Genomic DNA, 27,185 nt, shown 5'->3' with positions numbered 1-27,185 from the left:
CCTCCTTCTGTGCCATAAATTTCTATGATTTTATGATTTATCTAACTAATAAACAAAAGTGTTCAAAGAATAGGAAAAAAACATCATTTTTTTTATGATTTTCCTTCTGGTTTGCTCACAGCAGAGATTAAGGACATAAGAAACGGGAGCAGGAGTTGGCCATTCGGCCCCTCGATCCTGCTCCGCCATTCATTAAGATCATGGCGGATCTTCGACCTCAACTCCACTTTCCCTGCCCGATCCCTTGATTCCCTTCGTGTCCCAAAAACATGAATTAATCTTCAATTCCTGGAGACTCCAGGGCAATCCTGGAAGGTTGGCAACCCCTAGTGAAATCTGATGATTTGTCTGATTGGAATGCTCAATGAAATAACCTGAACCAAACTGTGTATTGCGAGGATATGATAAACAATCGGAGTTGACACCTTACCCATGTAACGGTAGGTAGAATCTGATTCCATGCTGTCTGTAATTGCTTCAGATCCAAGAATGGAGTCATTCTCTGCAACAACCATTGAAGATAAGCCTCTTAGAATTACAAAGTCTTACACAGTATTTACAGCAGAAACAGGCCATTCGGCCCAACTGGTCCGTGCCAGTGTTTATGCTCCACACGAGCCTCCGCCCACCCCTCTTCATCTAACCCCATCAACACACCCTCTATTCTTTTCTCCCTCATGTAATTAACCTCAGTAATTGTCCCCACTCCTCTCGACCTTAGCCCCAGTGAGTGGGAAGGCGCCAGAGTTTTTAAAAAATTATTCATTCACGGAATGTAGGCGTCGCTGGCAAGGCCTTGAGAAAGTGGTGGTGAGCCGCCTTGTACAATTGAGTGGTTTGCTTGGCCATTTCAGAGGGCAGTTAAGAGTCAACCACATTGCTGTGGGGTCTGGAGTCACATATAGGCCAGACCGGGTAAGGACGGCAGATTTCCTTCCCTAAAGGGCATTAGTGAACCAGATGGGTTTTTACAAAAATCCGGTAGTTACACGGTCACCATTACTGATACTAGCTTTTTATTCCAGATTTATTTAATTAACTGAATTTAAATTCCTGAGCAGCCATGGTGGGATTTGAACTCAGAGTAGAGGCCGCAGTATCTCTCGGTATGGCAGGGAAAAATTAGAGGGGAGAGTCGGGGCTAGCGTCTTCTGGGTACCAACTACACGGGCAATGGTAGTGGTCAGAGAGCAGGCGACCCACCTGACCCCTCAAGATAATAACGCTCAAGTTGATTTCAGCAGAACACAACAGTGTGTAGATGCCTCAGACTGAAAATAGCACAACAGGTGCTTGGATGGTGAAACACGCTGATTATTAGTGCAACTGTGCTATAAAACGATGAGATTTCAACCCCAGAGGCTGGCCTCGCTCGAGTAGCCATTCTCCAGGTGTGAGCCTAGACGGTGAATGTCATTTGGCTATTCAACCACGCTGGCATCACGGGCAAACCCAATCCTCTACACATTGGACGTCCACACACACACACAAAGCTTCCACAAGGCGCTACCAGACATTGATCAGGAGCAGGAACCTGAACTGATTTTCACCCTCCCTAGCATTTGCAGCCCCCGTACTGCTGCCCCAACTGAGATCACCCAATGCGGCACTGACTGGGAAGAGAACTTGGTACCTTTTCTTCCCTCCCACATGGCAGCTGTCCTTCATTCTGCCAGCGCTATTCACACCTCATCTAGAGCCATCCTTTGTTCCTTAACCTTTCCCATTACCACCTCCTCTTGCCTTGAATATCTCTTAATGTCTCTCAATGTCTCTTAATCTCTCCTGCTTTCTATCCCATCACTGACCTTCCCTTTTGTTCTTTCATCCCCTCCCCCTTTTCCCAGCCCCTAACTTGCTTCACAATCTATTCCTTTTCCTGCTTTTTTCCAGTTCTGACGAAGGGTCATCGACCTGAAACGTTGACCCTGTTTCTCTCTCCACGGATGCTGCCTGGCCTGCTGAGTTTTTCCAGCGTTTTCTGTTGTTATTTCAGATTTCCAGCATCCGCAGTTTTTGCTATTGTACTATGGGACCGTACCTGGTGGAGTCCTTGGTGTAAGTGACCAGCCTCCCACCTCGGTGAGGAGATAGTGCAGGTGGGGCCCTAACCAGGGAGGGAAATGACAAACACACAGAAGAGTAAAAGTTCTGAGGAACAGGAATCTGGCCAAACCCAAATCTGATCAAATAATCCTAATCCAAGGATGGGAATTCAAGGTGCCGTTAATAGAATTCAGGAACAAATTTGATCCAAGCACAGAACTCCTCAGGAAATCTATCGTGCATTGATCCAGAATAGTGTTCACGCCCTGAGTGTCCACAGTGCTTCTCTTCAAGGGTTCGATGGAAAGGTGTTCACATTGTCTTTTGCAGTTATAGTCCTATTTGTGGATTCCTCTAGTACAATATTACAGTACGATACATTGACCAACATGAGATGTTTGGAGTTATTTAGAGAAATTGGTAGCATTTAGGATAACACTTGAAAATTTTATAAGTCTAGGGTACGGTAGCGTTACTGGACTAGTAATCCAGAGGCCTGGACTAATAATCCGGAGAATATGATTTCAAATCACACCACGGCAGTTTGAGAATTTTAATTCAGTTTGAAAAATCTGGAAATAAAAAGTCGGTATCAGTAACAGTGACCATGAAGCTGTCGGGTTGTTGTAAAAACCCAACTGGTTCAGCAATGCCCTTTAGGGAAAGAAACCTGTCGTCCTTACCCGGTCCGGCCTATATGTGACTCCAGTCCCTCACCAACGTGGTTAATTCTTGACTGCCCTCTGAAGCTGTGTCATTGGGCGCGATCTTGCCAGCCCTGGGGAGGCGGGTTTGGAGGCGGGCCCCGCCCCCGACCCGCCGCCGTGCCATCTTCTCAGGAGGCGGGTAGCTGTCCCGCGCTGGGTCCCGTCTCCTCGAGGCGGGAAGGGGATTACAGCCACTTAACTGCCTGTTAACAGGTAGTTAACAAGCAGTTAAGAGGATTATCCCCATTTTTCCAACAGAGGCGCGGGCTTCCCGACATTGGGAAAACCCCGCCAGGGTCACTGAGGCGAACAGTGGGTCTGCGGGGGGCAAAGGTGCGCTGTGAAGGTAAGTGATGGGTGCAAGTGTGGAGAGGTGAGTGTGTGAGGTGAGTGAAAAGTGATAGAAAATGTTTACTTACCTTTGTTTCTTGCTGCAGGCTTCAACAGTTGGGGATGCGGAGAGTCTCGCACCTCACTGGCAGAGATGACAGATGGCTGCTGCATTCTCCGATGCAACAACCATCTAATTTCTGCTAAAGAAAGAGGTTTGAGGAGTCTTGAATACAAGAACTCATCAAACAACAGAGAATGTCAGTGTTTGACAGCTTCACAGAGCTGTCAAACGATGACAATTCATCTGTGAAAAAGTTTTGACAGATGAAGCGTCATACGCTGACGTTCTCTGTAACCAGCTTCCCCTTAATTGGCCTGCTGAGCCCGCTGGGCGGGCTTAACAAGGTCAATCAAGGGAAAATAGCGTGGGTTGGCCACAAGTCGATGGAGGCGGGACTAATACCCGACAAGCAGCAGTCCCGCCTCCAACGCGCCCCCATTGGCAAAATCGCCCCCACTGAGTTGTGTCAAACCACAACAAAGAATACGGTTCGAGAAGGCGGCCCACCACCACCTTCTCAAGACATCTAGGGACGCCGGCCTTGCCAACAACGCCCTCATTCCACGAACGAATTTTTTTTTAAAAATGGTCAATTATTGGAGACTCCGCTCAAGTGTTGCTCGATGGGAGCTTGGGTTAGAAAATCAGGCACGGAAATCACTGATCTTAGTGATCAGAAAACTGGAAGCGTTTCAAATCAGGCATGCTGACCTCCATACCTGATTCACCTCGCTGCACTGACGTTAAGCGAGACACTGCGGTGAGAACAGAGCCTCCCCAATCGTACCCCGATACATTTAGCATTAACCTTAATACATCATTAATAGTTGGTCTTACCAAAGGAGCCGTAACTTTGACACACTGAACTTCCAGTGTAGAGGTCCGGGCTCTGGGGGGTGTAACTGCCAGCTGAAACGAAACAGACCACTAGGTTTTAAGCAATGCAACAACAACTCATATTTATATAGCGCCTTTAACATAGTAAAATGTCCCAAGGCGCTGCACCGGAGTATTTTAAGACAACAAATTTGACATCGATCCACATAAGGATAAATTAGGGCAGGTGACCAAAAGCTTGGTCAAGGAGGTAGGTTTTAAGGAGTGGCTTAAAGGAGGAAAGAGAGGTAGCAAGGCGGAGAGGTTTAGGCAGGGAATTCCAGAGCTTAGGGCCCAAGCAACAGAAGGCACGGCCACCGATGGTTGAGCGATTATAATCAGAGATGCTCAAGCAGGGCAGAATTAGAGGAGCGCAGATATCTCGGGGGGTTGTGGGGCTGAAGGAGATTACAGAGATAGGGAGGAGCGAGGCCATGGAGGGATTTGAAAACAAGGATGAGAATTTTGAAATCGAGGCGCTGCTTAACCGGGAGCCAATGTAGGTCAGTGAACACAGGGGTAATGGGTTAGGACACGGGCAGCCGAGTTTTGGATGACCTCAAGTTTACATAGTGTGGAATGTGGGAGGCCAGCCAGGAGTGTGTTGGAATAGTCAAGTCTAGAGGTAACAAAGGCATGGATGAGGGTTTCAGCAGCGGCTGAGCTGATGCACTAAAAGAAAACATATAATTCAACTCTGGGACCAGGGTCCTAATCTAGTCCAGACTGCTAACATGAAAGTCTCCTCTGTCGACTGGCTGAAAAGTTGACGGAGGTGAAATTGGTCTTCGCCAGTAGCACCACCAGCGATAGTGAATCGACAGCCTGTTCTACCGTCACTTCAGTGGAAAATAAATTCAGTTGCAGTGTGAAACGGGTTGCCATTTCCCTATCGCCTGTTTTGAGCTATGCGCAGAGACCAATGTCATTGTGAAATGAGCTTGGGGCAGTCTTAATCCAATTCCTAGCAGGCATGGACCTACAGCACAAAACTGCCCCTTAATGAGGTGCTAAATTGACAACTGCATTCAGAGAGGCCACATCGTGGCTGGTGCAGGAAATGGAAACATCTCACACTGGTGCAGAAGGAATGCACTTCTAAAGGTTGTGGCTGAGGCCCATCATTATGGCAGGGTATAAGGAGCTTTCCTCTGCATTTAACTTGACCTGGAGTGCTTGATGCTGGCAATGAGGGTCTAAAATGGAAAGTTCTCCATTCCCTAATATGAACATTTCTCACCCTACAGAGCGCAAAAAAAAGTTGGACCAGAAAAGACATAAACCTTGTGCATTTATTTAAAAAATTCAATTGTTTAATTTTTAGATTAACCATGATCTGCATTGGCTATGCACTGAGACAATGAATGTCCTATCTTGTGGTCTAATTGGCCAATGAATGGGACATTGAGGTTCTGCCAGGAACCATCAGATGAAGGGACATGTGCCAGGGACATGTGCCAGGCCGCGTGGGGTCAATCAGGGCCATCAACAAATTTAATGGCTTTCAATAAATGAATTGCCGAGGCACAGCAAGAACGTACACAGCTTCAGCAACAAGACATGTAACAAAAGTAACTGACTGTGTGTGACTGCAAGGTTGGGAAATCAAAATGGGCTTCTGACCAGAACAATCTGGATTTTCACTTTAAAAATAACACATTCTCAATGGTTCTCAACTGAGGTTTAGAAACATAAGGCGAGCATTTTCCTCCCCAAACCGTTTGGGGAAGGAGGAGAGCCAGAAATGACCCAGTGACGCCTTGCTCAAATGACCTTGATAAAGGATTTTGACTCGAAACGTTGACTAATTTCTCTCCACGGATGTTGCCTGGCCTGCTGAGTTTTTCCAGCATTTTCTGTTGTTATTTCGGATTTCCAGCATCTGCAGTATTTTGCTATCGTACCCATTAATAAATTTTGACACAAGTCAAGTCCCTTCCGTCAGGCGTTGAAAGCAAACAAACCAAATGTTTCTCTAGAAAAGAGAAGGCTGAGGGCTGATAGAGGCCTTTAAGATTATGAAATGGTTTTGATCGGGCAGATGTAGAAAAGATGTTTCCACTTGTGGGGAAGACCAAAACGATTGGCCATAAATATAAGATAGTCACCAATACATCCAATGGGGAATGTTGTGCTCCCTCCCCTGCCTTTGCCCCATTATTGTTGGCCATGCCTTCGGCTGAATAGGACCCACACTCTGGAAGCCCTTCCCTAAATCACTCCACCTCCCTCTCCTCCTCCAGGAGCCTCCTTAAAACCCATCTCTTTGGCCAAGCTTTTAGACGCCCTTCCTAATGACTCCTTCTCTGGCTCGGCATCTATTTTTGTCCGATTGCTCTTCTGTGAAGCGTCTTGCGCCATTTTTCTACGTTAAAGGCGCTATATAAGTGCAAGTTGTTGTTGATATTGTCATATAAGCAGATGTTAGGAAGTAATATGTTTCACTAATTTACTGAACTTAGTGATGATGGATCCTGTACGCATTTGTTCCACGAAGCCTGATGAGGTTTAAAAGCTACGTTGCATATTATATTTCCATCACCTTTGTAACGAAGACTGTATATGAAATGCATGAATGTTGACACTGGGAATTGAAATGTCAACCAGCAGATTTATTAATGTTCCCAAACTCTATTGACATCATTGCAGGCAGGCCGCAAGGTGTACTGCACTCATCACTCCTGCAACAGGCATTGTACAAAAACACAAAGGCCTAGAAATTCACTATAGCCCCGTTTGGGGCGCCAGCCTCGCCAGGGCACTAAAAGTAGCGCCCCGGAAGCAGTCGCGGCCGGCCGCCGGAAATTCAGTTTGCGCGCCCCAGAGGGAAGCGTGGCGCTACTGGAGGCGCCCCGCATCCCTCTTGGGGCGCTGCAGCTGAATATCGCTGCGCAACGTGCCGCAGCGTCACACGCTGCGGCATGGCGCGCTGCGGTACTGCAGGCCTTCCTCCCCTTCTTAAAGGGGAGGGGCCTTGTGCAGCGCGATCGAGGATCGCGAGTGCCGGCAAAAGAGCCTGGCACCGAGAAGAAGTGCCGGGTTCTTGGAACGCAGTTGGCACTCCGTTGGGGGGGGGGGTGCTCAGGAGGCCGGGGACGGCAGCGCGGAGAGGTCCTGGCAGGCGGCCAGCAGAAAAAATGGCCGCCCCGCACCTCTCCTTTAATTGGCGCCTCTACCGCCGCAGGTAGGCCCCCCTGAACTGGTCGCAAATAGCGCCCGGCGTTAAAGCAGGGGGCGCATCTAAATATCACGATCGGGGCATTAGCGGGGCGCTGTGCACACCGATGACGTCATCGGCAGCGGCGCAGCGCTAACGGCTAGCGCCGCCATTAGCGTCCTGCTGAATTTAGCGGGAGGCGTGGCCAGTGGCTTCCGACCCACGGGTGGCGCAGCCCACTGAATTTCTAGGCCAAAGTGTTCAAACAGAACACAGAGTGTCCTCTTTTGCTTCTCCGTATACCTAACTTTGCAAAGCTAACAACTGCTGAGTTTCTAAGTCCAATTTTCAGGGAGAATTCACAGCAGGTGGGGAGTGTGGTAAACCACTGTTTGTATTCCACTGTGTACATGCCTGGACATGCCTCGGCTGACTCCTCCCACAAGTCCTAGTATAAAGGTGACTGCTCCCCAGCCCTTTGTATTCTGGACCGGTCGACCACTCGAGGCAGACCTTCATTCTTTTGTTAATAAAAGCCTTTAGTTACTCTCTTAACTCTCAGTCTTTTATGAGTAATTGATAGTGCATCAATTTTATTAACAAAATTTTTATAATGGAGAAGATCCTCACACCAGCATGCCTGGACTTAGATCATCGGGAGGCGGACTCATCCACCAAGTTTACTCACTGGCTTAAGTGTTTCGAAAAATTCCTGACCGCCTCCGCAGCAATCAAATCGGACGAGGACAAACTGGATGTCCTGACCTCCAAAGTGAACCACCGAGTGTACTCGGTCATCCAAGACGCGACCTCGTACGCGGACGCTATCAAGCTCCTCAAGGACCAGTACACGCGCCCAGTGAACGAAGTGTACGCCAGGCACCTTCTGGGGAGTCGTAAACAACAACCTGGGGAATCGACCGTGGAATACCTTCAGGCACTGTCTGTGCTTGGCCGGGCCTGTGGTTGTAAGGATGTAAAGGCCGCCGTGTACACAGAGGAACTTATCCGGGACGCTTTTGTAGCGGGCCACAGATCCAATTACACCCGACAGCGACTGTTGGAGCAGAGTGACCTCGACCTCAACAAGGCCTCTGAACTCGCACTATCATTGGATGCAGCCTACCGGGGCATGGATGCCTACTCCTCTGCACCGTGGACGCCGCGGGGATTGACAGCCTGGGACACGGTAGGACCGCCTCATAGCGCCGTGCCACCCCAGCCACACCCCAGCAACGGCCCAACTACCGCAGCAGTGTCCCAAGGCCAGACAGCAGTGCCCCAAGGCCAGAAATGCTACTTCTGTGGCCAGGCAAAACACCCCAGAGCGCGCTGCCCGGCGAAAAACGCGATCTGCTCGGGCTGCGGGAAGAAGGGACACTACGCTAGCGTCTGCAGGGCCAAAGCCACCCCGAACCCCAGCAGCGCCGCGTGTGGGCCATGCGGGCCGCCATCTTGGGCCTCCCCGGCCATGTGCGAACCACCGGTACAGCAGCCATTTTGGACGCCTCCAGCCACATGGGGATCATGGACGCCGCCATCTTGGACGACAGCCGGAACGCAGCAGGCCCCCAACACCGCCTCATCTGATACCCGCAGTGACACACCGACCCCTACGCTGGCATCCGTTACACTGGACCAAGCGAGACCGCACCAGCTGGCCAGTTCCACAATGGACATTAAGGTAAATGGTCACGATACAATCTGCCTTTTTGACTCTGGGAGCACGGAGAGCTTCATCCACCCCGACACGGTGCGGCGTTGCTCTCTCCCAGTCCTGCCTGCGCACCAGCGGATTTCTATGGCCTCCGAGTCCCAGTCGGCGGACATCGGCGGCTACTGCGTGGTGACACTCGTAGTAGACGGGACTGTGTACGATCATTTTAAACTTCTGGTCCTGCCCGACCTCTGCGCTGCCGTCCTGCTGGGGTTAGATTTTCAGTGCCACCTTAAAAGTGTTACGATGGTGTACGGTGGACCCCTACCCCCACTCACAGTCCGCAGCCAGCAGCTTCCAAATTGCCCGCCGCGCACCAGGTGCAACCTCTCCACACTCAGAGTCACCCCCCCCCCCCACTGTTTGCTAACCTCACCCCCGACTGTAAGCCCATCGCCACAAAGAGCAGGCGATACAGTGCCGGGGACAGGGTTTTCATTAAAACCAAAGTGGAGCGGCTCCTGAAGGAAGGGATTATTGAGGGCAGCACCAGCCCCTGGCGAGCCCAGGTTGTGGTCGTTAAGACCGGCGAGAAGCAGCGCCTGGTCATCGACTACAGCCAGACAATAAATCGCTACACCCTGCTGGACGCCTACCCACTCCCCCGCATAGCTGATATGGTCAACCAGATCGCGCAGTACCGCGTCTTCTCGACCATTGACCTGAAATCAGCGTACCACCAGCTCCCTATCCGCCCTGAGGACCGCCAGTATACTGCCTTTGAGGCAAACGGCCGCCTCTATCACTTCCTTAGGGTTCCCTTTGGCGTCACCAACGGGGTCTCCGTCTTCCAAAGGGAGATGGACCGGATGGTAGATCAAAATGCGTTGCAGGCCACTTTCCCATATCTGAACAATGTGACCATCTGCGGCCGTGACTTGCAGGACCATGACGCAAACCTCGAAAAATTCCTCCGCACCGCCCAACTCCTGAACCTGACATATAACAAGGAGAAGTGCATATTCCGCACAAACCGCCTCGCCATCCTTGGCTGTGTTGTGGAACACGGAGTCATCGGCCCCGACCCCGACCGGATGCGTCCCCTTATGGAACTCCCGCTGCCCCACTGCCTCAAGGCCCTGAAGAGGTGCCTAGGGTTTTTCTCCTATTACGCCCAGTGGGTCCCCTACTATGCGGACAAGGCCCGTCCGCTGATCAAGTCCACCTCTTTTCCCTTGACGGCAGAGGCCCGCTTAGCCTTCCACCGTATCAAGGAGGACATTGCCAAAGCCACCATGCACGCAGTGGACGAATCCATCCCCTTCCAGGTGGAAAGCGACGCGTCCGACTTTGCCCTGGCCGCTACCCTCAATCAGGCGGGGAGACCCATGGCCTTCTTTTCACGAACCCTCCAAGGCCCGGAGACCAGACACTCCGCTGTTGAGAAGGAGGCCCAGGCGATTGTGGAGGCTGTGCGTCATTGGAGGCACTACCTGGCCGGAAAACGATTTACCCTGCTCACTGACCAGCGTTCAGTTGCTTTCATGTTTAACAACAAGCAGAGGGGCAAAATCAAAAATGACAAGATCTTGAGGTGGAGAATCGAACTTTCCACCTACAATTACGAGATCTTGTACCGGCCTGGGAAGCTCAATGAACCCCCGGATGCGCTATCGCGTGGCACCTGCGCCAGCGCGCAGATCGATAGACTGCGGGCCCTCCACAATGACCTCTGCCACCCGGGGGTCACCAGGTTCTTCCACTTCATCAAGGCCCGCAACCTGCCTTACTCTATTGAGGAGGTCAGGACCATGACCAGGAACTACCAAGTCTGCGCTGAGTGCAAACCGCACTTTTATAGACCAGACAGGGCCCACCTGATAAAAGCCACTCGCCCCTTCGAGCGCCTGAGCGTTGATTTTAAAGGGCCTCTCCCCTCCTCCAACCGCAATGTGTACTTCCTCAATATTATTGATGAGTACTCCCGTTTCCCGTTCGCCATCCCCTGCCCGGACATGACCAGTGCCACGGTCATTAAATGTCTGAACGACCTCTTCACCCTGTTCGGTTTCCCCGGCTATATCCATAGCGACCGGGGCTCATCGTTTATGAGCGACGAACTCCGTCAGTACCTGCTAACTAGGGGTATTGCCACAAGCAGGACCACCAGTTACAACCCCCGGGGGAACGGACAGGTGGAAAGAGAAAATGCGACAGTTTGGAAGGCCGCCCTGCTAGCCTTAAAGTCTAGGGGCCTTCCAACCTCCCGCTGGCAGGATGTGCTCCCCGATGCGCTCCACTCTATTCGGTCACTGCTCTGCACTGCCACTAACGCCACCCCTCATGAGAAAATGTTTGTCTTCCCAAGGAAGTCCACATCGGGGACATCGCTACCGCCATGGCTGACGTCCCCAGGGCCGGTCCTACTGAGAAGACACGTGAGGACCCATAAAACGGACCCCCTGGTCGAGAGGGTCGACCTCCTCCACGCCAACCCCCAGTATGCTTACATTGCATACCCGGACGGGCGGGAGGACACAGTCTCCATAAGAGACCTTGCACCCTCGGGGGCCGCAGTAACCCACTACTCACTACCACCCCCCCCCCCACGACCCGATATCCAGCCCCAGCAGACGGCAGGCCTGGGCCCCGCGACCCGCTCGACATCTACGAGGACGACACGCCTGTGCCACAGCCTACACAGGACTCGACGCCGGAAGCTCCACTACCCCTGCCGTCGCCACGCCAATCACAGCGGCAGACAAGACCTCCGGAGAGACTCCAATACACTAACTTTTAATACACTTCACCCCGCCGGACTCAATTTTAAACAAGGGGTGAATGTGGTAAACCACTGTTTGTATTCCACTGTGTACATGCCTGGACATGCCTCGGCTGACTCCTCCCACAAGTCCTAGTATAAAGGTGACTGCTCCCCAGCCCTTTGTATTCTGGACCGGTCGACCACTCGAGGCAGACCTTCATTCTTTTGTTAATAAAAGTCTTTAGTTACTCTCTTAACTCTCAGGCCTAGAAATTCAGTTGCCTTAGCGCCGCTTTTGAGGCGCTAGAGGGACTAGCGCCAGAGTTATGGCCAGTTTAAAAATTCCCTGGGGCCCTAAATCGGCGTTGCACCGGTAGCGCTGCGCCGGCACCGATGACGTCATCGGTGTGCGCAGCGTCCCGGTCGCCGTGGTAACCCGCCCGAACTCCGAAATTGAGTTGCGGCCGCCTCGCCCGTGGCAGCCGCAAGCAACGTTCTGTCAGAGGTGCCTTACTCCAGTTTGCGCCGGCGCATTAAAGGCCCCGCGGCGGCCGGCCACTTTCCCACCGGCCGCCTGCCCGCAGCTCCCTCCCCGGACTTCTCCCCCCCCCCCCCCCCGGAACAGATGCAAGCCCGGCACTTGTCCGAGGTGCCGGGCTCATTTTTAAGCTGATTTGCGCGGGCCGCGGCCGGGTGCAGGCAGCTCCTCCTTAACGGGAGGAGGAGGCCTGCACGTCCCCAGCCTGCCGCACCGCATCGGGTGCCGCAGCGCCGGAATTGCGGCGCGAAACGGCAGTTAGCGCCAATGTACCGCCGCAAAGACCCTTCAGTAGCGCCGGCAGCCGTTTGGGCGCGGCACTACTGAATTTTTGGCGCGCGCAGGTGGACTTAGCGCCGGCACTAACTTCCGGCGCTAAAGCCCTGCCTACGCCAGAACCCAATTTCTAGGCCTCAGTCTTTTATGAGTAATTGATAGTGCATCAGGGAGAAACAGAGTGAACACTACTGATCAGTACCCACATTTGATAACTGCAAAGTAGACACCTCCTGTGAGGAAAGACTATTTTACGCAGCGAGTGGTGTGGACCTGAAACTCGCTGCCGACGGAAGTGGTGGAAGCGGAGACACTCAATGTTTTCAAGGGGAGACTGGATAGGCACTTGAGAGAAATAAACTTGCAGGGCTACGGGGATAGAACGGGGGAATGGGACTGACTGGGTTGCTCTGCCTAGAGAGCCGGCGCAGACTCGATGGGCCAAATGGCCTCCTTCTGTGCCGTTATGACTCTAGGGGGGAGAAATTGGGTGAGTAGCGCCACCTGTTAGCGCCTAAAGAGGCAGTCAGTGGCTGTAGCGCCACTGGCTGCGCCTCCCGCGATATTCAGGAGGGGCGCTAATGGTGGCGTTAGCCTGTTGCGCTGCGCCGCCACCGATGACGTCATCGGTGTGCGCAGCGCCCCATTTGCGCCCCGTTTCTGATATTTGGTAGCGAACGCCGCAGTTGCGCCATTCGCTACCCGCGTCCGGTTCACGGGGCCTTACTGTGCCGGCAGTGGCGCAAGTTAAGGTGGAGGTGCGGGGCGGCCGCCTGCCAGCACCTCCGTCCCCGGCCTCCTAACCACCCCCCCCCCACGGCATTGCCGGCTGTTTCCCGAGAGCCCGGCACTTCTCCTTGGTGCCGGGCTCATTTGCCGGCACTCGTGAGCGGGGATCGCGCTGTTGCAGGCACCTCCCCCTTAACAGTGGGAGGAAGGCCTGCAGTACCGCAGCGTGCCGTGCCACAGCGTGTGGCGCTGCGGCACGTTGCGCTGCGATAATCAGTTTCAGCGCCCTAAGAGGGACGCGGAGCGCCTCGAGCTTCGCCCCGTGTCCCTTGAGGGGCACTGAAACGGAATTTCTGGCGGTCGGTATTACTCCAATCGCTGCGCTAAATCCTGCGCTCAGGCGACTTTTGCGCCACTTTGGCGCCCCAACCCAATTTCTAGGCCTATGACTCTTCCTCTCACACCAAACTCACAGCGACAGAGAGACTGCTGTCAGCGCCAAGCTCACCATGTCACGAGTGCTGAATTTTTCAGGTGGCCCCTTCTTAAAGGGGTACAACTAATGAAACTGTAAAACTTAAACAAAAATTAAAGGAAACTTAACAAATTAAATCCAAATTATTTTTTCCGGGGCGACGATGAAGCGCTCCAGTCCCTGCCGTGGCCACCGGTCGTGGAAGGCCTCGAGCTTCGCATGCTCGAGGCATGGTGGACTCCGCGTGCTCCATCTCCAGGGACACCCGGGCGCGGACGTGGCGGCGGAATGGAGGCCGGCAGTCGGGCTGGCAAGGTGCACAGCTTCAATCTCATTTGACAGCAATGAACGAGAAGACAAGCTAAAAGCCTTTGGGTTCAGTATGTCAATTGGACAAGGGTGACCTCTTGCCCTTCGTTTAAAGCCAGTTCTAGTAAGTGGAACATTTTTTTCCCTTTTTTTTGCCATCAAATGTGAGCATCAACTGTTCCAACTATTAAGTCAAGCTCCTTCCGCATTATCTGAACAACACAGCTTAACCCCAACCTCATGAGAGCACTTATAGTGCATCAGTGTGAACTGTTCCATTTCCTGTCCCAGACAATATGGTTTTCCTCTTCGACAGAGCCTGTCAATTTTGCGTCAATTAGTGATGAATTATGGGCAATTCGACTGAACTGGACTAAGACTGGCCTGCATCATTTCACTTAAACCTCTTGCAGCCAACAGAGAGACAGAGAAGGAAACCATTCATTCCACTCTTGGCTGTTCTAACGTGATTAGAATTACTTCATTTTCTATTGGCTGGGACAACAGGGAATGCACAGAGAAGATCTTGAAATAGACTGCTGAATATGAAATAACAGCATGTGACCAAAACTTTGGAAATACTTGAGTAATTTCGAGTCTAGCAACGACTGTTTCCACTACTGGCAAACACATGCTTAACACACTCATGACTTTCCTTTCTCAATTACAGGAAACTCTCTTTTTACAGTGGTTTGCACTGTTGCCTCACAGCGCCAGGGACCCGGGTTCGAATCCGGCCTCGGGTGACTGTCTGTGTGGAGTTTGCACATTCTCCCCGTGTTTGCGTGGGTTTCCTCCGGGTGCTCCGGTTTCCTCCCACAGTCCAAAGATGTGCGGGTTAGGTTGATTGGCTATGATAAATTGACCCTTAGTGTTAGGGGGATTAAATACGTGGGGTTACGGGGATAGGGTGGGATATGTGTTGGTGTAGGGGTTACAGGGATCGGGTGGGATATGTGTCGGTGCAGGCTCGATGGGCCGAAATGGCCTCTATCTGCACTGTGGGGTTTCTGATTCTGATTCTGATACCGGCACCTAAATAACCGGAAATCTTTCTTAACCGGCAAAATTCAGGAGTAGGTTCAGGTAAGTTTTACTTCATATAAGTGGCCGTGTAACCGGGGTTCCTGGATCTGTGGCCGTGTAACCGGGGTTCCTGCACCTGTTGCCATGCAACAGGGACGCCTGGATCTGTGGCCGTGTACGGGGCTCTCGTACCTTAGTAAGTATACCTCTCTGTAATCCGGACTTTTTGATCAACCGGCAGCACGCCGGTCCCGTCGGTGCCGGATAAAAAAAGAGTTTCCTTGTATCTTGATGGAGGCATAAGTGTGTCAATATCGGCATTAAAACGGAAGACAGAGGAAAGAGAACAGTTCTGATGAAGGGTCCCAGACGTGAAACGTTAATTCTGTTTCTCTCTCCACAGATGCTGCCTGGCCTGCTGAGTATTTCCAGCATTTTCTGTTGTTATTTCAGATTTCCAGCATCCGCAGTACAGGAAACTTTTTTTTATCCGGCACCGACGGGGCCGACGTGGTGCCAGTTCATCAAAAATTCCGGATAACTGAAAGCTATAGTAAAAGATACGGAGAGATGAGAGCTCCGTAAAAAGCAACAAACCCTGTTGCTTAGCAACAGGTGCAGAACAATGGCCACAAGTTCCAAGCGTCTCTGTAGCTTAGCAACAGCTGCAGCCACACCCTTGCACAGCAACAGATCGAGGAAGGCAAGTACAATATGAAGTAAAACTTACCTGAACCTACTCCTGAATTTTGCCGGTTAACCGAGATTTCCGGTTATTTAGGTGCCGGTAAATCGAAAGTTTCCTGTATTTTGCTATTATCTCAGCAAGAGGAATTCAGTTTTAATGATCGCCGCTTATGAGGATCGTTCGCTTGTAATGATCGATCCACCCTTACCCAGCCTGTAATCTGAACGTACCTATGAGGTTGCATTCATTTTTAATGATCAGTGGGGTTCGGAAGTATTGATCAGATTAGCAGCACTGCACTTCTAATCATCCTGTTTCACCGTGGGACAGGATTTCACGTCTCGTTGACGCCCCATTCACCTGTAATCTGCACTAGAAGCATTACTTGCATTCTCTTCGTGCTCCTTGGGGAGCGGGACTGGTTGTAACGTAAAGGGACAGGCTTTAAGGTTATGGCCTCTGGGCCCCATCTCCCTGTTGTTGCTACACAAAATATGTGTTTCACTTTGCGCTGCAATGATTCTTGTGCCTCAGACAGCAGGGAGGCGGCAGTTTGAAATGCGTGCACCTCCGACGTGATGATTGAATGTGCGCCTGCCCCTGTCTGTAACCAAAGTCCACTGTGCATTACGATCAAGCTATTGAGAACTGAGTCTTACCTATTAGTGGATCTGTATTTATATCAACCACGAGAGACCGGCAGCCAGAAAATAAAATGGAAAGAAGTAAAAGATTACTGTTGAGAATCACCAGCGAGAGAGAGAGAGAGAATGTAGATTTGCAACGCAGTAACATTTGGTCATCAGTTAGTTCAAAATCAAATGAAAAGAAAACAGCTCACAAATAAATTGAAAGTGCGAAGTACATTCAGGAGAGGGAAATTATGTTTTTGAAATATTATATTTGCAGCTGCTGATGTCAACTTGTCCCAGAGAGCTGCTGCTGGGAGGAGGGGGTTTGGCAAGAGCTTTCCTCGTTGCTGCTGGGATTATCTCTTTGCTCCCAATCGTCCCAAAGGATGCCAACCATTTGTTGTAGGCCAAAGTTATGATTCACATCTGTTGAATTATTCTTGTCTCCCAATTCCTCACCGTGCTTCGCAAGGTCTGTTGAAACCAATAACCTTGATGTCAAAGCTAATGGTGAGTGCGAATCCGCCAAACCTTCCGTCGCCGGTGCAGTGCGATCAGGTTGGGCTGGTGGACATTAGGCTGAAGGCAACTACAGGGAACTTTCTTGGGGTTCTTCCGATTGGCGCGCTGTAACTTCGGCAGAAGATTGGCGAAAATCCCGCTTACACGTCTATCCGGGGTTTCTGCTGGTCTCCCTTTATTGCAAGGGGGCTGGAGTATAAGAGTAAGAAAGTCTTGCTGCAATTATATAGAGCTTTGGTGAGACCACACCTGGAGTACTGTTTTGGTCTCCTTACTTAAGGAAGCATATACTTGCCTCAGAGGGGGAGCAATGAAGATTCACCAGATTGATTACTGGGATGAGAGGGCTGTCCTACAAAGAGAGATGGAGTAGAATGGGCCCATATTCATTGGAATTTAGAAGAATGAGAGGCGATCTCATTGAAACATATAAAATTCTTAGAGGGCTTGACAGGGTAGATGCTGAGAGGCTGTTTCCCCTAGCTGGAGAGTCTAGAACTAGGGATCATAATTTCAGGATAAGGGGTTGGCCATTTAGGACTGAGATGAGAAGAAACTGCTTCACTCAGAGGATTGTGAATCTTTGAAATTCTCTACCCTAGAGGGCTGCGGATGCTCAATCATTGAATATATTCAAGACAGAGAGCGATAGATTTTTGGACTCTAGGCGAATCAGGGGATAGGGCGGGAAAGTGGAGCTGAGGTCGAAGATCAGCCATGATCTTATTGAATGGCAGAGCAGGCTCGAGGGGCCAAATGGCCGACTCCTGCTCCTAATTCTGCCGAAGTCACAATGTGCCGATCAGGAGAACCCCAAGGAAAATCATTGGGAAAAGCTTCAAGACAGCGAAAGTTTCACTGCCCCTAAAATAACACCGGCTCAGGATGAATGAGGCCTGTAGGCCGGGTTTGGTCCATTTGTACACATTCACAGCCCACTGAAGCCCTCAACCGTTCCCGGGCCAACAATGCACCTGTACACGTGTAATTCATCCCTGCGCGTGGAGTAGAATACAGGCTGTTAAAGCCGTAACATCTAGATGCATCAGCTCGTTAACATTTGAAGCAATGGGCATGTGGGAGGCCATGAGGTAGAAGAAAATGGTCGCCTGACAACAGGTATGGAAAATGACAGAAAGTCTCATCTACTAATATGAGTGCAGGATGGAAATGTGCAGAAAATACAGGAGATAAAGCGCCAAGTATCATTTTCCAAAAAAATAATTAGTTCCTTGGTTACCACACTGATCTGGAGAGATGTTTTTCCCCAGGAGTCTTTCTCTTTTCTTTTGCTGCCTGAGGGGAGGGAAAAAGAGCACAATCAGTAAACACATTCATTAGGCACAGGAAGCCCTTGGTTTGAGGCGGTGTGTGCAATGTTCACCAAGGTCACAAATCTGTACAGCACTTTTAAGATGTTCCATTCTCCCATCACTCTGTACCTGTTAATGGGTTAATAATACATGTACAGGAAACTCTCGATTTACGGGCACCTAAATAACCGGAAATCTCTGTTAACCGGCAAAATTCAGGAGTAGGTTCAGGTAAGTTTTACTTCATATTAGTGGCCGTTCTTGGAACTGTGGCTGTGTAACCGGGGTTCTTGCACCTGTTGCTAAGCAACAGGGATGCTTGGTCTGTGGCCGGGCTTCTTGCACCTGTTGCTAAGCAACAGGGAAGCCTGGATTTGTTGCTGTGTACGGCGCTCTTGTACCTTTTAAACTGTACCTCTCTGTAATCCGGACTTTTTGATAAACCGGCACCACGCCGGTCCCGTCGGTGCCGGATAAAAAAGAGTTTCCTGTATTAACTAACAGTCACTTAGTAAACCGTCCTAACTAGTCAATAAACTGACTGGGGCAGACTTGCTCTTCAACGCCCCGATGTTAATAGTCTGGCAGGGCGGGAGTTCGTATTGCAAATTTGGGCAGAACCTGCTTGTGATTTTCCGTCCATTAAAACAAATGGTTGGACTTCTGCCCCGGCCAAACTCTTACCCGCGGATGCTGAAGAGGAAAGTCTACTCCGTTCATACTTTACGATGCCGCTTTGGGGGTTGGGGAAGACCCTGTTATTCACCCCCCTCCTCTCCTGAAGGCGCTGACTCCTTGGCGCGGTGCACAAGTGGCCATTCTTCATGTGTCAACCTACAGTCAGTCAGTGTCAGTGGACTACTCCACCCTAGAGAAAGGGTGTCCCCGGGCAGCTCGAAAGCGAAGAGGCTTCCAATCCCGGGCCGCTGCGTCGCTGGCGATTTTGCCTCTGGCAAGAGCTTAAAGGGGAAGGCGATCAACAACAACAACAACTTGTATTTATATAGCGCCTTTAACGTAGTAAAACGTCCCAAGGCGCTGCGCAGGAGTATTTTAAGACAACAAATTTGACACCGATCCACATAAGGATAAATTAGGGCAGGTGACCAAAAGCTTGGCCAAAGAGGTAGGTTTTAAGGAGCGTCTTAAAAGAGGAAAGAGAGGTAGCGAGGCGGAGAGGTTTAGGCAGGGAATTCCAGAGCTTAGGGCCTCGGCAGCAGAAGGCACGGGAGAGCGGGGCCGATCGGGAGGGGTTTGGAGGCAGTGCTGGGGTGGGGCAGGGGGCACGCCTACTCCTCCCGGCTCCACATTCAGGTAAGTATATTTTTTTAAAACGTACTTTTCGGCAGCGGCCTGCCGGTTAGGCTGCATGTAGACATGGTTTACCTTTACGAGTTGATGGGCAACCCAAATTTGCACAGGGGGCCTGAAACAGGCATTATGCCCCTTATTTGCATATGTAAAGGGCCTAAAGCCTATTTCAGGCATGGGCTCTGGTCGCCTATTGTTTTGCCTACACCAATATGGTGGACGGCGTACTTGCAGCAGGTAATGAGCGGCCGCTTGCTGGCTGCTGTATTGTAGGCTTTTAGTGCCCGATAAACAGGCGCGCTCATCTAATTTCCAGACCAGGGAATCACAGCCAAGCCCAATGCTGCCCTCATCGGGGAGGCAGCATACACACGCTTTCCAGTAGGGGTCACTGCTAGAGCTCTGAGCGAAGCGTTCCTCTCTGGACTCTCACCTAATATGCGGCGCGCGGGGGCGACTGAGGCCGCGGAAAGGAAGAGAAAATATCTTGAATGGATGCAGTGTTATCCTCAATGATTAAAAAAGTATTGGCGCTCAGGCCTGGAGAAATCCTTTGAGCAGCTATGTGAAAAATGCACGTTTTGAAGAAGTGCCATGCCCAGTAACCCTTACCTACTGTGCTCCCAACAGGCGATGAGCAGTGTGAGCAGGTAAAACGCCAGGAAAATCCCCAGGCTGAACAGCACTCCTTTGACATAGGCCACAGCTGTCGAAGAAGAAACAGAAAAGAGGAACACTCATTAACAAGAGCCCTACTGTTACAGACTGTTACACATGTTGTACAACATCGTTCTGATGAATATACATAGAATTCACAGTTAATGCAAAAGAGTATCAGTTCAATCATTTGAAAGATATATGGGTGTGTATTTAAGAGGGACAGGAGCCTGCAATTCCTGTAGACTAGTGTCTACTCATTAACTTTTTATTGACGGCCACAATCCAAACCAATATTTTGCTCAATGCCATGTTCCAACGTGCTGCAGCTCACAGTGATGGCCGCAGGTATGTGAGTCCCCAAACAGCGAGCTCCTGGTTTTAATAGCTGCCAATTGGAGGAGCTCAGGCACTTCCCCCACAGGAAGAGTAAAAAGAAACTGTGGGACCAATGGTTCTATTAAATAATTCTACTTTCACTTGCTGTATGGTAGCTGGAATGACCCTGTCTCCTTAACGGCACTCTCTCGCCTTCATCTGCTGGACAGCGAGAAAGGCCAGGGCACAGCACTGAATCCCACTGTGGTAAACTTCCCACAGTCAGCTGTGTCTCAGTGGGTAGCACACTCGCCTCAGAGTCAGAAGGTTGTGGGTTGAAGTCCCACTCCAAGGACCTGAGCACAAAAAAAGCTAGGCTGACACTCCCAGTGCAGTGCTGCACAGTCGGAGATGCCGTCTTTCGGATGAGATGTTAAGCCGAGGCCCCCATCTGCTCTCTCAGGTGGACATAAAAGATCCCACAGCACTATTTCGAAGAAGAGCAGGGGAGTTCTCCCCGGTGTTCTGGCCAATATTTATCCCTCAATCAACTTCACTAAAACAGATTATCTGGTCATTATCACATTGCTGTTTGTGGGAGCTTGCTGTGCGCAAATTGGCTGCCGCGTTTCCTACATTACAACAGTGACTACACTTCAAAAAAGTACTTCATTGGCGGTGAAGCGCGTTGAGATGTCCGGTGGTCGTGAAAGGCGCTGTATAAATGCAAGTCTTTCTTTCAGTCAGACAGGCAATGAACGGTGACTCGGTGACACGGGGAGCAGCAAGGACCACAGGTGAAGGGGAGGCCAGCTGCAAGATGCTACCAGGCCACGCTGTGATGAGCACTGCTTTGTACAGACGGCAAGAGTTCGGACTACTGAAGAGCCAGTCCAATACGAGTCTGCTGGCACTTAAATCATACGTGGGAAGCGTTTACAGAAACTTTATACTCCCAAGGAAGAGCTCCAAGCTGAACTGCTTACAATTCACAGCAGGCACCACCGTCACATTCAGGACTTTAGTCCGGTTCCCCCGATCCAACGGCTCATCTGAAGAGAGAGAGAGAGATAAAACACACACGCGTCAGATCAAAGCATCCGCAAGAGCGGCAACAGTAGAATATCTGGGAATTCTTCCAGTAACTCGGCAGTAGAAATCTGCTCGCATCTAATTTAAGAATAAACACCAAATACTGCACCAGGTTACGGGAGTTGCCCAAGATCACAAGGTGCATGATCTCAGACATCATTTCAAGTAAGGAAGTAATAGAATGATATGTTCACTATACAGCTCCTCCAGAGCCCAGAGTTTCCATTCCGGGCTGCGAATGCTACTTTTAGAGTGAGCTATACACAGGTTTTTGCATTGTTGGTCTGTGCAATCCAGTCCATTCATGTTAACGTTCAAGTCTAATTTACCAAGAAAAGAAAAACCAAATACTTGCTCCCTTCAAGATTAGCTGGTGACAGAACCAACACACACCTCCATTCCAAACCAACTGCTTGTTGGAGCAGAGAAAGGGGACAAAAGACAACTCTAAAAGTGACAGTGCAATTTGTTAGAAACGTCACTCAACCTATTATCATGGTGTGTGTCTTGGATCTGAAGAAGTTGAAGCAGGTTGAGTGTCAAACTCAGAATCTGATGGTTATTATAGGAACATAGGAGGACGCCATTCAACCCCTGTTCCGCCATTCAATGAGATCATGGCTGATCTGTGACCTAACTCCATATTGCCGCCTTTGCCCCACATCCCTTAATACCTTATGAAATATTGCTGGGCTTGAAGTGGCTCTGGTTTTGGAATCGCCATGCTGCATCGGTGAGGCATTAGTGGGCGGGGAAGCTGAGGGACGCTGGCATCACTTGTGGCAAAGGGCTCTCTTGTTTCAGCCTCACCAATCAGTGGTAAATGTTGCTTTTAACACACGGCCCAGCGTCCAAAAGAGCTACGAGTCTGTTGCCGCCGACAACATGGTGACAACTGAAACCACAAACTTTGGGCTAGGCAACAAAAGCTGAAGTTCTTTTGACTCGGTTTATTTAATTAGTTATCAAATAGTAGTGAGCTTGTCACGGCTTTGCTCACAGTTGGAAGAAGTTGTTGTGTTTGTTATAACTGGCTGAGAAATGTTACAGCGCCACCTCTGTGGCAAGTGAGAATAACAGGTGTTACATATATTTCGGGATACAGTATATGAGCAATTGGAGAAATGACATGTGGTAAGTGTTGCATGCTTGGGAGGAACAGGTGACTTTGGACCTACCTGTCCCAAAACTGGAGGGTTTTCCTCACCTTATGACTGGATCTGTTGTAGGCTAATTGACAAAAATTGATTGCTGTGATTAGCCAACAACTCCATTATTGTATCATGCGACTATCAAGATGGTAGAAGGTGAACTACTCCTGAGGTCCCCACCATCACAGAAGCCAGTCTTCAGCCAATTTGATTCACTCCACATGATATCAAGAAACGGCTGAGCGCAATGGATACAACAAAGGCCACGACCTCTTCCATCTAGAAGGACAAGGGCAGCAGGTGCCTGGGAACACCACCACCTCCAAGTCACACACCATCCTGACTTAGAAATATATCGCCGATCCTTCATCGTTGCTGGGTCAAAATCCTGAAACTCCCTCCCTAACAGCACTGCGGGAGTACCTTCACCACACGGACTGCAGCGGTTCAAGAAGGTGGCTCACCTTGCCAGCGACGCCCACATCCCATAAATGAATAAAAAACTAGATAAACCTTGGTTTTTTTCAGCTAGGTTCCTATATTCTTGTGATTTTTTTAGGGGCAACTTTGCCATCCTGTAAAGGAACTAAGAATAGCAGGCATTATACTTACCATTACAGAGCTACCCAATGATTTCAATGGACTAGGGTGGCTATAGCACTACCAACTTGAGATATGTGTGTATATCTTAATCCTTTCTCTCGTTTAGGTGTACTGTACCATTGTGACTTTTAGAACAGCTTTTTAGTCATTCTGATTATAAGAACATAAGAAATAGGAGCAGGAATAGGCCCCTCGAGCCTGCTCCGCCATTCAATAAGATCATGGCTGATCTTGGGCTCAAAGCCACTTCCCCGCCCGCTCCCCATAATCCTTCACTCCCTTATCTTGCAAAAATCTGTCTATCTCCATCTTAAATGTATTTAATGACCCAGCCTCCATGGCTCTCTGGGGCAGAGAATTCCACAGATTTACGACCCTCTGTGTGAAGAAATTCCTCCTCATCTCAGTTCTAAAAGGGCAACCCTTTATTCTGAAACTGTGCTCCCAAGTTCTAGATTTCCCCACGAGGGGAAACATCCTCTCTGCATCTACCTTGTCGAGCCCCCTCAGTATCTTATATGTTTCAATAAGATCACCTCTCATTCTTCTAAATTCCAAAGAGTATAGGCCCAGCCTGCTCAACCTTTCCTCATAAGTCAACCCCCTCATCTCTGGAATTAACCTAGTGAATCGTCTCTGAACTGCCTCCAATGCACGTACACACCAGAGGGTTGGCATGCTCAGTGCCATAGAGTGGGCCCAGGTGTGAATCCCCTTCCCCCTCAGTTCCTGAACTGAGCTGCAATGTGCCAAAGCAGAAGCTGCTGTGTCTCCCCTGCAGGAGAGGACGGAAAATCAGATGGAAGAGTTCTGCCTAGGTGCACTCTAGCGCCCCCCCCACCCCCTCCCCCAGTTTACCACAGTGATTGGGAGTGACCTGGGAGCGATGGTGCCCCTGAGCTGTCCGGCTAGGCAGACAAAGAGAAAAAAAAATGAGGAGGAAACTTACCCAAATGTTCAATAAAAATAAAATATAAAATTCAGCACATTGCTTAATAACAGCACCTGAATAAACTTCAACTCTCATTTGAATCGTATAGATGGAGATTGTTGTGGAAGGACCTTAGTTATTATGTGTTTGGGGTTTCTTTTATCGAAAATTTAAAAACTGAGATTGATAAGATTTTTGTTCGACCAAGAGTATTAAGGGTAACGGAACCAAGGCGGGCAGATGGAGTTGAGATACCGATCAGCCGTGATATATCTGAATGGCGGAACAGGCTCGAGGGGCTGAATGGCCTCCTCAAATTCCTACGTATCAAAGAGTGCTGGGGTGCTGGCTTTTGAATGCAAAAAGAGAACGCGCGTGCGCGGTATTTTGAACGGCCCACGCAGCGCATTAAAGGGGCCACGTGTCGCCAAAAAAAATTACAGGGAACATTGATGGACAGTACCTTGTTTTATCAGTAGGCCCATATCATTGATGGGTAGAAGCAGTGTGTGCGCTCCTCTACCGACTTTTAGAAGGGCAGGATGCCCCCTTGCTTTTAATGGCGATAAGCGTCCCCCACCCTTATTTTGACAGGGGAATGTGCCCCCGGACCTCTTGTTCGTACCTTGTTTCAATGGGTAAAAGGGCAGTGCGCCGCCACAGGCCTCATCCTCAGTCTTCACCACCACCACCACATAAAAACTGCTGTTTGGGAAATCCTTTTTCTGTCAGGAAATGAAAAGCAGAACAATAAGTGCCCAATTATCAGGAAAGTAGCTGTGTTGTACATGTTCTACTGTCCTAGACAACCTCTTCAGAAACATCAAATCAGTTCTTTCTCATATCATTTTTCCTTTCTTCCTCCCACTTTCAGTATGATACCTTTTCCCGGCCGGTTGGCGATCACCTCAGATCTCTCTCTCGCTCTCTATGTCCCCTCATCACAAACTCAAGACGCCCAAAGTGCTTCACAGCTTTTGGAGTGTAGTCGCTGTTGTTACATAGGCAAAGACAGCAGCCAATTTGCGCACAAGGTACCACACACAGCGAGCAAGATGGACGGCCTGTTGTGCGATGAATTAGCCTGTTTTTCTTTTGGTGGTGTTGGTTAAGGGAGCAATGTTGGTCAGGGCACTGGGAGAACTCTCTGCTCTTCTTTGAATCGTGCCATGGAATCTTTTATGTCCACCCCAACAAGCATATAGAACACTGGGTTAACATCTCATCTAAAAGATGGCACTCCTGACAGTTCAGGAGCAGGGAGGTTGTGCTTGAACTGTATAAAACAATAGTTAGGCCTCAGCTAGAGTGCTGCGTCCAGTTCTGGTTTCCACATTATAGGAAAGATGTGATTGCGCTAGAGAGGGGACAGAGGAGATTTACGAGGATGTTGCCTGGACTGGGGAATTTTAGCTATGAGGAAAGATTGGATAGGCTGGGGTTGTTTTCTTTGGAACAGAGGAGGCTGAGGGGAGACCTAATTGAGGTGTATAAAATTATGAGGGGCCTAGATAGAGTGGATAGGAAGGAACTGTTTCCCTTGGCAGAGGGGTCAATAACCAGGGGGCATAGATTTAAAGTAAATGCAGTGGGGATTTGAGGGGAAATATTTTCACCCAGAGGGTGGTGGGGGTCTGGAACTCACTGCCTGACAGGGTGGTAGAGGCAGAAACTCTCACCACATTCAAAAAGAACTTGGATGTGCACTTGAAGTGCCGTAACCTACAGGGCTACGGACCAAGAGCTGGCAGGTGGATCACTCTTTGTCGACTGGCGCGGACACGATGGGCCGAATGGCCTCCTTCCGTGCGGTAACGTTTTATGATTCCATGATTCAGCAGTCCCTTCAGTCGTGTCAGTCTAGGCTGTGTGCTCAGGACCAAGAGTGGGGCTTCAGATCACAACCTTCTGACTCAGAAGCAAGGGACCTACCAACTGAGCCAAGCTGGCATAGTCACTAACGGAAGGCACACACTAAACACACTGGTTATCTCTACTAACAGAACACACCTGTTCTCACACATGCAATGCGTAGCTTACCTGTACAGTAATGGCCGCTTTCTTAGTCATAGTTTGATAGGTGCCAATAAATGCAACATTATTGTCCAAATCATTGACTGGACACTGAAAGAAAATTTTAAATAAGAAAGATTAGTAAATAAACTCCCAGCGCAAATGAGGTCCACGCCTCCTGGCAATCTCCTGATTTTAACCGGTTCCTTGCTTCCTCCGTATTTTCCAATGTTTACCCTCCATAAAGGATCTCCATTTGTTCAAAATGGCAGCGACCACGATATAGGGTGTGCCAGCTGTCCATTAACAGAGCATTCGATTCTGGGCAAACGGCCAACACTCATTTGGCTGAGGGAGCTAGGCAGCACAATATATAATAGTGATCCACTCCATCTGAAGGAGGTAAGCAAAAGTGACCCAGCTCTCCCTGGCTGCTGCCTTCTTCTGGCTGACTTTACACAAGATTGAATAAAGTTGATCATGTTGGCCACCACAGCTCAGAGTGTCTCAATTATCCAGATGTGGAGATTGTAGGACAGACATGAAAGGCATGAGAAATTAATGGCAACAAGATAACACATAGCAAATAGTTATTTGGCATATTTCCCAGCACTTCTGCTACTTCCTTTTATGCAAAGAAATCTCTTTGTTCACACGAGGCCACAGTTACCTGAGGAAAGGTCACTTGCTCCATTGTAACCTGCCCCTCAAGTACCCGAACTTGCACATTATATCACTCGGTTGCATCTTGAACGTCCCTAAAGTTTTTTTTGCCTCAATTCCAAGATAAAAGCTGCTGTTGGGAACCACACACAGGCCCCTAACATGCAAAAAAAGTAAGAGCTCTCCAATTTGTACGCCTCACTTACCAGGACGTCCTGTATCGAAACTACAGAACAGGGAAATGCTGAATCTGATGTCACCTTCACTATTACAGAGTCCTCACCATCGGGGAACTTGTATCTAAAGTACTACAAATAAACAACAGGAAGAGAGTGAG

General features: G+C 49.8%; 1 protein-coding gene across 4 annotated transcripts in view; it reads right to left on the bottom strand.

Annotated features, from left to right (window-relative positions):
* Nucleotides 1-27,185, bottom strand: part of sidt2 (SID1 transmembrane family, member 2) — a 108,914-nt gene that overhangs the window by 44,777 nt on the left and 36,952 nt on the right. For all 4 annotated transcript variants that reach the window (XM_085967861.1, XM_085967862.1, XM_085967864.1 and 1 more), the window contains exons 5-12: nt 27,055-27,156; nt 26,213-26,296; nt 24,798-24,897; nt 21,382-21,447; nt 20,033-20,126; nt 18,037-18,092; nt 3,985-4,056; nt 431-502 (exon numbers count right to left, since the gene is read on the bottom strand). In XM_085967861.1, coding sequence (XP_085823987.1) covers nt 431-502; nt 3,985-4,056; nt 18,037-18,092; nt 20,033-20,126; nt 21,382-21,447; nt 24,798-24,897; nt 26,213-26,296; nt 27,055-27,156 — 646 coding nt within the window. The remainder of the gene's footprint in view (nt 1-430; nt 503-3,984; nt 4,057-18,036; nt 18,093-20,032; nt 20,127-21,381; nt 21,448-24,797; nt 24,898-26,212; nt 26,297-27,054; nt 27,157-27,185) is intronic.

This window comes from Somniosus microcephalus, chromosome 26 (genome assembly GCF_052327205.1).
Source record: "Somniosus microcephalus isolate GS21.2 chromosome 26, FLI_Smic_1.0, whole genome shotgun sequence".
Lineage (NCBI taxonomy): Eukaryota > Metazoa > Chordata > Chondrichthyes > Squaliformes > Somniosidae > Somniosus > Somniosus microcephalus.
The sequence above is the reverse complement of the archived record's forward strand: the minus strand, read 5'-3'. Positions and strand labels throughout refer to the sequence as shown.